Source organism: Eurypyga helias, unplaced genomic scaffold, assembly GCF_000690775.1.
Source record: "Eurypyga helias isolate BGI_N326 unplaced genomic scaffold, ASM69077v1 scaffold5046, whole genome shotgun sequence".
Lineage (NCBI taxonomy): Eukaryota > Metazoa > Chordata > Aves > Eurypygiformes > Eurypygidae > Eurypyga > Eurypyga helias.
The window spans coordinates 26,784-39,512 of NW_010255897.1; the positions used below are offsets into that span (position 1 = coordinate 26,784).

At 37.6% G+C, this 12,729-nt stretch overlaps 1 protein-coding gene across 1 annotated transcript in view; it reads left to right on the forward strand.

The window, feature by feature from the left end:
- MRC1 (mannose receptor, C type 1) overlaps window positions 1-12,729 on the forward strand; it is a 59,299-nt gene that overhangs the window by 26,178 nt on the left and 20,392 nt on the right. Inside the window, exons 8-15 of the mRNA XM_010153456.1 lie at window positions 215-372; window positions 5,420-5,533; window positions 6,290-6,405; window positions 7,785-7,933; window positions 9,496-9,695; window positions 10,174-10,298; window positions 10,641-10,728; window positions 11,654-11,798. Of these exons, the coding sequence (XP_010151758.1) occupies window positions 215-372; window positions 5,420-5,533; window positions 6,290-6,405; window positions 7,785-7,933; window positions 9,496-9,695; window positions 10,174-10,298; window positions 10,641-10,728; window positions 11,654-11,798 (1,095 nt within the window). The remainder of the gene's footprint in view (window positions 1-214; window positions 373-5,419; window positions 5,534-6,289; window positions 6,406-7,784; window positions 7,934-9,495; window positions 9,696-10,173; window positions 10,299-10,640; window positions 10,729-11,653; window positions 11,799-12,729) is intronic.

Sequence of the window (12,729 nt, forward strand, 5' to 3'; positions counted from 1 at the left end):
AGTTTAACAATCTTATTATGTTGCCACTACACTGAGTGACCTTTCCTAAAAAAAAATATGAGAAATGGTCAGTCCTCTTTATGAAACAGGGAACCGTAATATCCTGTGACTGCCTTTTAAACTTCCTGAGAATAAATCATTTTCTGTTCCATGAAGCTAAAAGTTCACATCCTATAAAAGGGCTGTTATCAACCCTGTTAACTGTATGTTTTAGAGCCAGCTGATGAGCTGTGGATTGGGTTAAATGACCTGAAGGTTCAGATGTATTTTGAATGGAGCGATGGGACACCTGTCACCTACACCAAGTGGCTTCGTGGAGAACCTACTCATGCAAGCAACAGGCAAGAGGACTGTGTTGTTATGAAGGGAAAGGTAAAGTCATGTAGTTATTGACTTGCTTATTTTAGCATTTCATTTATAATTTGTGTTTTTTTCTATGCAAGACTACAAAAGTAGGGGATATTACTGTTTGGAGAAGCCTATTTTAGAGTCTTACAGGTGTTACTTTTTTGAGGAAGGATCCCTGTTCAGGCTTGCCAGAAAGTTGTTTTTGTCGTCTTCCCTGAGAAACAGGCAGGTGGTGATTGTCCTTGAAGGCAACAGCCCCCCATGATGCATATTTCTGAATTTCAGTTTGTACATGTGGGCTTTTTTAAAGAAACTTTTATTACACTCTGAAGCACATGAATATGTAAATGCTTTTCTTCAGGAAGCTACGAAGATGTTCTGTTTATGTTTGAAATTTTTCTGCTTTGATGGAATATGGGATATACACCTACCTTAAAAAATTCCACGACCAATTACTAATGATGTTAGAGGGAAATACTATCCTTTGAAGAAAATAAAGCCTTCATTTTCTTTTTCTAGGCAAAGTTACAAAGCTCAGGTCTAGGTACATTAGATGTTATGCTTGTATCTGCACTGCACATGAAGAGCTGTGAGAAAAGAACTTAACAATGGCATTAGTCATTTGGAAGCCTTTACTGAGTGACTGTATATCTACAATTAAAAGGCTGCTTTGAAAAGGCTGCTTTTTGGAATGTCAGTGATTGACGACCTACAGTACTACAGGAACTGAGATAATATATGGTATAAAAGTCAGTCTGTGTGTGATGCTGCAAAATGGTATTTTTCCTCTTCATGGTAATTAAAAATATTGAACTTACCATCTCCTTCAGGGTTTACTTATTTTATCAGGAGGGAAAAAAGTATGTACCCATAACAAAAGCATTTTCTTCTTTTGCATAATTAAGACCTAAGGGTTGTGCTTTTGGTGAGTACACTTAAATTGAAGAGTAGTAGTAAACATTTTTTTTCCAGTTGGCCTGAACACTACACAGAGCTTGCCTCATAGGGCAAGCCCATACTCAAGCCCCAGTAGGCCTAGTTTTATAGCTTGCTTCACTTAGGTGCAATCATCAACAGCAACAGTGGCATGTATGTATGCAGCTGGTTCATGTGTCTCCATCATTCTGGTTCACAAACTCCCAAGTTCAGCAATTGAGATTGAGTGCAGCGGGAAGAAGATGTAGGGGACATAGAGGAATTAGCAGGTGCAGCAGTAGAAGGAAAAGGGACCACATCATCAGTTCCGGGAAGGAATGAATAAGAGAACTAGGACAGCATCCTTGGGAGAGCAAAACTGCAGTAGCATCCATGAAAGAGGCTACTATCAAATTAGAATTTGATGTGTACTTTAGTGAAGAATTTTGCACTTGTCAGAATCATGGGCAAGATTATAATCTTTTAAAAATTCTTCTCCATTGTATTAATGGACATGCTGTGGTGAGAAGAGTGTATTTATTTCACGGCAACCAGGCCATGGTGCATATGGTAATTGAACAAACAGATTTTTAAGGATGTGAGGAATTTTATTCTCCATTGTCTGTGCAGCGGCTATGCCAGTGCTGCTTGAGGATGTAGTAGATGCTTTGTCTAACAGCATTGTAGGGTCAGACAGTGGAAGGAAGCTGAATGTTCAAATGTCAGGGTCAGTCAGTTGAAGTTGTAAATGGCAGCTGGTCCAAGGACATTTATACTGGTTGAGGCTGGAGAACTTGCTAAGGTACGGCAGGTTTGCAAGGCCTTGCTGCATGTTGGTGGTGAGTTGCAAAGAACAGAGTTGAAGTTTTGTCTCATCTACCATCCTGTGCTCTTTAGCTACCTTCATCTGTTGGTGTGAACTTAGGGGTTTTATGGTATTGTACAGGGAAGTATTGGTGCAGGAAGTATTAGAGGAGGTTAGAGGCTGACAAGCATGTCATAATTTGGCTAGTACTTAAAAAAGTACTAAGATTGCTCTTGATATTCATAGTTCCTTGATGCAATTTTTTTTTTTTTTAAGTCATTGGAACATATAGGACAGCTTAAATGCATTGGTAAATCCATGAATTTTATCAGAACTACTTGACTGCCTTCAAACCAAGAGTTTTGAGAAAAAACAGCAAGGGACAGAATTTGTTTTGTGGTTCTCTGAGGATCTGGATGGCATTTTCTGGCCAAGCCAAATGGTATAGGAACTTGGAATCAGGTTAAAAATCTCTATTTGTGTATCAAAAGTGGAGATCTACCAGATTCTATTTTTCAGCAAACCTAAGCAAATAACTTGTGATATTTTGAATTCTAGCAGCTGTTGCATTTCTCTAGCAAAGAATCAACTAGCTCAGTTTCTGTTGCAAGATTAGAGGAAAGACACATCTGGTTAATTCTGTAAGACTTTAGGATAAAGGTGAAGCAGGAAGACTTCATCCTCTGATAGACCAAGCCTTCTCTTCCTACGCATAACAGTGTCTGTCAGTACAGAAGGATCTTGAGGTCCTCCAGCACTGAGTATATATTAAGTGAGACTTGTATCTAAACCCCAGAGACCCTGTTAATTCCAACAGCAATAGATAGATATATTTATGGCTGTAGCTATAAATAAAAATAGCTGCCTGCTGTTCCATTCTGCTGCTTTAGAAAAGCTGTCATCTTTTCACTTCTTTCAGCCCTCAAAAGCAATACGGAAAACATGATGTAGGTTTTGGCTGAAGAAATAAAGGGGGTATTGATTTGTGAAAGACAAATCTGAAAAAGAGCAAAAGTATTCAAGTATACACAGCTTGTTACAGAGGTTGCAATCAATTCTTCCAATTATTTATTTAGTAAAAAAGCAGAACAAGCTCCTTAGGGTGTTGGTGGGTTTTTTTGTTGGGTTTTTTTTTTTTTTTTTTGGTGTGGTTAAGAACAGGTTAGCTGTAAACCAGCAGGGTTTTCTGAAATAAATTACTACTTCTCTCACTTTGAGGGATTGAGATAGAGGATGTTTTCAGGTCTTCCAACTAAATACTTCTTTGGTTCTGAGAGAGTATGAACTGTTACAAAATTGTTCCATACCTTTTGCTTTATGTGTCTGGTCTTTCTGCTGCTCATATACATAGCAGCAGATAATTAGCCTTCAAGGCGAATGAAGGAAAGGAAGTGCCAGGGAGCAAGAGGATCAGCTCCTTCCTAACAGGTGAGGAGTCACAAGCCAAGCACAATGAACCAGCTTGCAGGGACAGAGCCTGCCCAGCCAGTGCCTTTTCTAGTGTCCCCAGTGAGGGAGCAAGGCAGGTGGCATAGGCAGCTGGTGACAGACCAGGGCCCATGTCCAGGATGATGAGGTGGGTCGAAGGTCAAGACAAGCAGCTGAGTCAAGATCAGGTCTGGAGAACATAACCATGGTCAGACACAATCCAGGGATTGCTGGAAAAGTCCATAGTGACAAGATGAGTCCAAGATGAAGATAGGAAGACAGTCAAAAGGTCAGGGTCTGGATCAACAAGGCCCATAGCCAGGTACAGACATTGCTGGAGCTGGAGACAAGTATTTCTGTTACAGCATGCACAGGGATTGAAGGCCCAGGTCTGAGCTTCAGTGGAGCCCCAGGGCCTGTGGGCAGGCAGGTGGCTGGAGGCCCTAAGTGAAGATGGTGGAGCCATTTATGTCTATTGGTGCCCTCAGGTCGCTAGTGGAAAGTTATGAATTATAACAGTACAGCATGCCATCAAAAGGGACTTGTATTTATAACATGCTTGTTCATTCTGTTAGAATTTTTGTCTATTTTTCATTGAATTTGGGAGTCAGAAGTGTGGTTTTATTTGAACTCTCCTTCATTACATTGGGTTTACTTTTGATTTTAATTTAACTCCGTACCTTTTGGACAGTGATGCAAATTAATGTGTTACAAATTTACTATATGTAAGAAGCTATTATTTGTCCAGTTTAACATTGTTGTCATATGCTGTGCTGTGCAGTTTTTCTACCATTCTTTTTGATGGGAAGACTCTTGTTTTCTACACCAAGTAGTAAGTCAGACTGGTAAATGCTTCTTTCAAAGCTAAATTTTAAGGGCTGAATGCTTGCCATCAGACTAAATTTTCCCTTGGATTCAAAAGTCAGTAATTTCTATTGTGAGAGTTATAGATTAAAAAGATGACAACACATTTTAGTTATATACAGACTTTTTGTAGAAGTGGCTTTTGTGTGTGTTGTGGTTTAACCCCAGTCAGCAACTGAGCACCACACAGCTGCTTGCTCACCTGCTCCCTCCCCCATTGGAATGAGGAGGAGAATTGCAGGAAAAAGGTAAGAAAACTCATGAGTTAAGATAAGTATAGTTTAATAATTGAAATAAAATAATGATACTACTACCACTGATAATAATATGTAATGAAAAGACAAACAACAACAACAAGAAAATTAGAGAGACAAAACCGAGGGGAAAAAACCCAAGTGATACAGCTACTCACCACCCACCAACTGGTGCCCAGATATTCCCTGAGCAGCAATTGCCCTTGGCCAGCTTCCCTCAATTTGTATACTGAGCAAAATGTATATAAAATATAGTGGGAACATGGTGTGAAGTTCCTTACTTTCAGTACAGCTCCTAGTGAATGTCATTGTGTCTTCTGAGATTCTGTCATATGAGGAGTTGCGATGTTAATTCTAACTCTGGGAAGGAACTATTTGCATCTTCAAAGTTTTTTATAAGTATTAACTAAGGAATGTAGTCTTTGTGGGTTTTTTTGTGTGGGTTTTTTTTGTTTGGTTGGTTGGTTTTTTTCCCTCTTTTTCTTTTTCTTGTTGCAAATGGATTTCTGCAGGGAGAGGTGACATCTCCTGCATGCTTATAAAATCAGTAGTCTTTGTGAAGATGGTGTATTGCTGTCACCTCCAAGGGTTCACTTTTCAGAAGAGTAAATAATCAAGGAAGGTGTAAGTCAATGGTGAATCAGCCCCAGTAGAACTGAGGTTGGAATTAAGTACTGAGCTTTGATGTAGGTTTGGCTTCTTTTAAAGCTAGCAAAAAAAAAAAAAAATTAAATACTTAAAAACATAAAGCACCTTTTTGAAGACTAAATCCCAGTTGACTGTGATGTTCTGTTGTTATCTTCAGGATGGATTTTGGGCAGACCATTCTTGTGAAAAGAAAATTGGCTACATCTGCAAAAGGAAACCCATGTCAGAAGCTCCTACAGAAGAAGAAACTATTGATATGGGCTGCCAGAGAGTAAGTGAAGAAAAAGCTGTCTGATCTGAATAGGGATAGGTGATACATATGAATAAATCTAGGCTCTGAATGTCATTTGACTTTTGATGCTCCCTTTCTTCTTCCATAACTTAAACCAAAACTCAAGCCTGTAGTCCCTGCAGCAGGCCATTTTCCCTTCTCTGGCATTCAAGCCTTCCTAAGGAATATGCCTGTACTAGCAGTTGCGCTTCAGCTCCGCCTACAATTTTCTTCAAAATTAATCACAGCAGGAAGGGTGTGCTTGTCTACATACTATTCTCAAGGCTTTGCTGTGGTCTCTGGCAGTGCTTTCTACTTTGAAGAATTTTTATGTGTGACTGGACAAAATTAATCCATTGTGCTCTTTCTCAACTGCCAGCAGAGCTTTTGTTTGTTTGTTAATGCTTGCCTTTTGGTAACATAACATTCAGTAATTCCAAAAAACCTACTATAATTTCTCATATCATAGGAAATATTACTGGGCTTTTGTCTTCTATGAAAAAATAGCATTTTCTCCCAAGTCTGCTTTACACAGATGCAGAGGATGTCTTCGATGTTTATTCCTAGTCTTTGTAAAGAATTACCTGGGTAATTCAACTGTTTGAGAAGATAAAGACATCCTAATGCTTATGGATGTTATCCTTGCCTAGAGAACTGAGTGCATGCTCGTAGAGAAAGTCTCCCATAGGAGACTTTTTTTAAAAGAAGTTTAGAAATGGTGCAGCATAAGTGATCACTTAATGTTTATTTTGCCAGGATTGGAAAAGACACGGTTTTTATTGTTACTTCATTGGAAATACATTTGTATCATTTTCTCAAGCAAATCAAACCTGTGGAAGGCATCAGGCCTTTTTAGCAACTATTGAAGACAGGTATGTAAAAGTCTACTTGCATGAGGGGCCACATGAGGATTTAACATTTAATGTAATTTGAATGTCAAAATAAAGACTGATCTGGACAAAAATCTTGCTTGAGAGGACAGCTATTTGTTCATACAGAAGTTCTCATAGTTGTTGCATATATATTCAAACCCAGGAATTCAGTTTATAGTAAAAGTAAGTGATGACTGTGAAATCAATATTGATAGAGATGGTTATGTCAAGGAAAAACATAAGAATTATGTTTTCTATTTCCTTAATTACAGTGGATTGAGGGTAGGTTTTACTTGAGTGAGGGATGCAAAATCCGATTTTGATTATTAAATGAAGAGATATGGCTCTGAATGCCTTTCAGAAAGTAGTTCAAATGAGCAAGAGGATATAATCTTCCCCTATCTGGTCTTTGGGGGAAAAAAAAAAAAAACACCAACAAAAAAACCCAAAACCAAAAAACCCCCCAAAAACCCAAATGAGGCTAGAAGTGCTTGTTAGCTGAAAAACCATCACAATTCAGCCAGGGTTCAGTGTGTGCTAAATTTCTGAACAGCTAGTGCACATTATTGAATGTGGAATATTGGGAAAATGAAAGTTAGGGTTAAGAAACAAGGCTTATTTTGCTTGCAGTCGACTCGATGCTTTATACTTTCTTTTATTTGTTTCTATATAATCTAAATAGATATGTTCTAGTGTGAAAGCCCCAGCTGTCACGAATGGTAGCTCTCTAAATGTAGGTAGCACTGCAGCTGTCCTAAAAATGGTTTAACATTAATGTGGTTTTCAGACTATGCCTTGTTAAGGGCAGACTTCTTGTATTGGCTTTGATTTCTTAAGAGCTCTTTGTTTAAACACCATAATTAATTATGACAGGATTTACCTCTACATAAGTTTATTTCCCAAACATAACTTTTCCTGCATGATTACTGCATCTGATTTGCAGTGTTTCTTAGTTTGACAATTTAGTATCCTACTATTCTAGTCTATACTTCTGTGTATTTTTTCAATAATGCTGAGATTCCTTTTACAGTTTTGGATTTGCCTGAAAGAAGTAGTCATTAAAATACAAGGGTACTCAAAAAAATACAGTGGTATAACACATAAGTCATGGCAGTTTTCTTCTTTCCCACCAATTTCATGGCAGTCCTTGATTATGTCACTCTCTTTACTGGACATCTGAAGAAAAGCCAAAATACTCTGCTATTGAAGCTTACAAAATATCTGTTGTGTAAAATTTTGTTACGAGCTTTGTTCAGGTAAATCCATCCAAGCTGTGCTTTCAAGAAGATACAGTGGTAATTCTGAGAAATTAAGAAACCTTTTACACTTTTAAAAATAAATTAAACTGTCAATTTAATGGTTGTGTTCTTTTTGAATAGATATGAACAAGCCTATCTGACTAGCCTGGTTGGCCTGAGAACAGAAAGATACTTTTGGATTGGACTTTCAGATGTAGAAGAAAAGGGAACGTTCAAGTGGACTAATGGCGAATCTGTCTTATTTACACACTGGAATTCTGAAATGCCTGGTAGGTATGGCTCTATGCTGTCCAATGAGTTCAGTGCCCAGAATATATTGCTCACTACTGAATTTTTTTACTTCATTCCTTAGCCCTCACTTGAAGGTATAATGACTAGATACACTCAGGTATATCTGGCTGCTTTCTCAAGCATGCAGTGCTGTTCCTAACTCCTGCTTAGTGCTGAAATGAGTTTTTAACATGAGCTTGGGAAGAAACTTAAATTGAGATCAAGTTTCCAGTTTGCATCTGTTCTGGGAAAGTCAGTGTCTGTACTACTCTGAATCAGCAGTTTCTGCAGGCATATTGTGCCCTGCTTATGAGTCCTGCCTGTTCAGCTGTATCTCATTGTACCTTTTCTCACTGCGTGTTCTGAGTTGTGTGAGGTCACTGCATGCACGAAGCATGTCTTTCCTAGAGAAAGTGGGAATGTAGGGAAGGACAAGAGGGCCATAGGAAGATTTGTGTTTAATTTTTTTTAGTTAATATCTTCGCTAGATTAACTGTGATTTCCTTATTTACTAAATTTTGTTGATGAATATATTGCTATTTTTTTCATTGTGATGAAGTTGTGGGCGGAGGTGGTTTTATTTCTGACATGATCACATCAGAAAGGGGATGGTTGTCATTCTTCAAGGTTCTGGTGTGTTGCATTTGCCTTTCAGAAGATGGTCTGATTCTCTTTCATTTCAGTGCCTAAATGCTGATTTGAATATATCAGGTGGAGTAGTAAGGCTGTATAGACCATGAAGCCAAAACTAGTCCGTTATATAGCAAGTTCATTTTTGGAAATCATAGTCAAATTAGACAAATCTGAGAAACGAGTTTTAACCACACCTTCAATTTTAGGGGAGATTCTCTTGGACTGCAGGTGATGATGTTGCTAGAGTGAGCTACGGGAGGTAATTTGATGTGAAGCACAACTCATTGTCTCCAATGTGGCTGAACCACAGATTTTTTTTTTTTTTCCCTTTTTTTCCCTTTGATGAATTAGAATCTTAGAATCACAGAATGGTTTGGATTGGAAGGGACATTTAAAGGCCGTTTAGTCCACCCACCCTGCCATGGGCAGGGACGTCTTGCACTAGACCAGGTTGCTCAAAGCCCCATCCAACCTGGCTGTCAAGATTTCCAGTGATGAGGCTTCCACAACTTCTCTGGGCATCCTGTTCCAGTGTCTCACCACCTTTATTGTAAAAAATTTTATTCTTTGTATCCAATCTAAACTTACTCTTTCATTTTGGGACCATTGCCCTTGTCCTTTCACTACAGACCATGGTAAAAAGTCTTTCTCCGTCTTTTTTATAGGCCTATGTTAAACAGTGAATAGTGTGACAAGGTCTCCCTTCTTGCATCCAAGCTGAACAAGCCCAGTTCTCTCTGCCTTTCTTCAGAGGAGAGGTGCTCCAGCCCTCTGATGATTTTTGTGGCTCTCCTGTGGACTCACTCTAACATCAGAAAGATTTTTGACTCTGTACAATGACTTAATTTTTGTTAGGATAGCATATGAAGTTTTCTGAATTCTTATGACCCCCTAAAGGTTGCTTTGGTGCATTCCTGTTTACAACCAGGAAGAAAACCAGGCTGTGTTGCCATGAGGACAGGAATTTCAGGTGGATTATGGGATGTAATAAAATGCGAAGAAAAGGCAAAGTTTCTATGCAAAGTGTGGGCAGAGGGAGTGACGCTTCCACCTGTTCCTACAACAACTCCTGTTCCTCGATGTCCAGAAGGGTGGGACTCAGTCAATCTTATTAGCTTCTGTTTCAAAGTAAGTACGCTGCTTATTTCTGCATTAAGGTAGTTTCTATTTGCTGCACATACATGCAATAAAGATTGTTACACATATGTCTTACTGTTTCATGAGCTCATTTACAGATTATATGTAGAAGTCTGGTTCCCTTCTATGGAATGCTTGTGGTTTTGTATATTCTGTTAAAGTCTGATCTTCAGGTCTGATCTTCTGGTATTAATTTCCCATTCTTTTAAGACTGAAAGTACTTTTCTCCTAGTTGTTGTCTTGCAGCAGATCCTCCTGACAGCACTGCATTTTGCTAACTTGGCTTAAAGACAGTTATAGTAAGCCTGTGTTTCATGGGGAGTTTCAACATTCATAGACACTCTATTCAAAGTTGCTGTAATCCTCACAGAACAAGTTACTGTAAATGAATTGGTTTGGGGTAGCTGGTGTTTATTGTTCCTGTGATCTATATGGTCTGTTTTGTCTGACTGCAAAATGCTCTGTTTAGCCTTTTTCAAGAGGAGAGCAAAAGAAAACATGGCTTGAGTCTCAAGAGTTTTGTCGGGCTATAGGAGGAGATCTGGCCTCCATTAATGGTAAAGAAGAACAGTATGTGATATGGCGTTCCATTGCGTGAGTATCTGTAGTGTGGCCATCCATTCGCTTTAATTAGCCATTTCATCTTTCTGAAATACTTAATTTTAGGTCTATGTTTTCACTTCAGTGTCAGCCAGTCTGGATTCATTATCTGCATCTGTATCTGTATCAAACACATAGCAAAAAAGCAGAGCTGGTGAATGTTTCTAACAGCTTTAAGGCTTATTTTTAGAGAAGCTTATTCACTGTTGTAAATGACAGATTATTAAAAGTATTGTAATGGTCTTATTAGTTTTGGTGGTTATTCTTATAAATAGGACATTATTATTTTAGTGTAATGTGTGGTGGTTTTTTTTTGTTTGTTTTGTTTTGTTTTAGGAACAATGGCTTTTACCATCAGCGTTTCTGGATGGGTTTATATTATTTGAATCCTGATGATGGTTTTGTTTGGAGTGATGGATCTCCAGTGAGTGATTTAATTTTCCACAGCTGTTATTTTGCATTCCCTGTGCTTCTCCAGTGTGTATGGTGTACGTGTTTCTGTGTAATGTTATGCTTAATCATAACCCTCTACTATATCATGCTCTCTTTAGGAAAGCTTATGAATAGCAATTTCATTACTTGATTTTTTTTGCTAAAACACACTGATTTTTGATAAGAAAATATGCATTGAATCAACAAGAAAATTAAATTCATGTAGACTAAAAGGATGTTCTTATAAATGGAAGGATTTTTTTGAGTAAAATGCTCTATCTTTTGTATTTCTCTTCCTTGCTAATTAGATCTGAAATGACCTACATTCCATGGAGCTGAAGACAGTTGTTTTATGCCAGTGTGACTTGACTGTACTTTAGACTAAGATATAAAACTGTAGAAACAAAAGTGGGTTTGGAGATGTGGGTGTATTTCGTGCAAGGTTGGTCAAAATTTATTGATGGAAGTATACCATATGGAAAACAGAAGTTGGAATTTATACAGGAAAATTAGAATTGCAGTAGTATTTTTCCTAGAAAAACGCCAATGTTTTTGTTTTATCTCAATAGTGTTCTATTATTTTACTCATACAGGATATTTACTTAATATGCTATCAACATGTAGCATGCCCCATCATTGTTACTAGGTGAATTTTACAGAATTTAGGTCCTATAAAAATGTCAATATTCTTCCATGTGATTGGAAACAACTGTTGTCTAAGTTGCAGTCCAGTTGCAATCTGCAAAACAGTTTGAAATGTCAGCATTTTCATGGGGAGATTCTGGTTTCCTCTTACCTAAGTTTTTAAACTGATAGTAGGAACAAATTGTATGTGTGTGGTTTCATGTTGTCTCCTCCCTCCCTCCATTATTTTCTTTCTATATAACAGACTCTTCACAAAACCTTTTCTGTTATAGATGAGGTATGAAAACTGGGGCTTTGGAGAACCTAATAATTATCAAGGAGTTGAACTTTGTGCAGAGATCAGTGGTGATTCCAGCATGCTCTGGAATGACAGGCACTGTGATTATCTATATGGATGGATTTGCCAGATAAGAAAAGGTATCACATCACTTACCGTGTATTAGTGTAATGCAGAAGGATTCTCAGTTGGTTTTTCCTTAACTTTAAGACAAAATAAATGTCAAAACTTGTTTATCAGAATGTTTCCCTTTGGAATGTGAAATATCAAAGTGGTATAAGGATTTTCATGTCTTCAATACACTTAAAGATACAGAGGCTTTGGTACCCTGCTGGGACTTCTCACTGATCTTTTTCTGTGATTTCAGAAGGGGAAATGTGATACTGGAAAAATAGGAAATGTTGCTTTGAATATACACATTCACTTTTGATTTTTCATTTAAAGATGCTCATGTCTTTTCTAACAATACCTATTTTGGATTTTTTTTTTCCTGAGTTGATTTTCAAGTTATTAGGAAATAGTTTGCAAATCTGTTCACATATTTGAATTTTTGTGTGTGAAAACTCCCTCTTTTAATTGGCTCAGATGCTGTTTTGTCAGCTAATTGAATCTGTAGTTGCAAAATGTAGTTTATTTTTCTTTGACTGGGTTTTATATTCGTATGTTTGTTTCTTGCTAAATTCACTTGAGATCTGAGTTTGGATGCTTTTAATTTTCTGAAGGCATCAAGGCAAAAATTATAATTTTGGGAAATCTTGAGTTCCACAAACCATGCATCCACCTAAATTTGAATACTTTAGAAAATACTCATTTAAATATTTTACCACATTCTTATATTGGGAGGGAAGGAAAATAAAGATGCTGCATTTTTGGCAGTAAAGTACCAGCTCTGCTTTATATTGGTAAAAGAATTTCTTACGCTGAGAATTTCTTATTAAATGCCAGATACTGGCAATAATATTTTAGTACAAAAGAAATTGGAAAACCTATAAAGTCAGAGATCTCCTATATTAGAAATTGTTTCCTTGAGATGCTAATGATGCCATCCAGGATGCCATCCCCATGATGCCA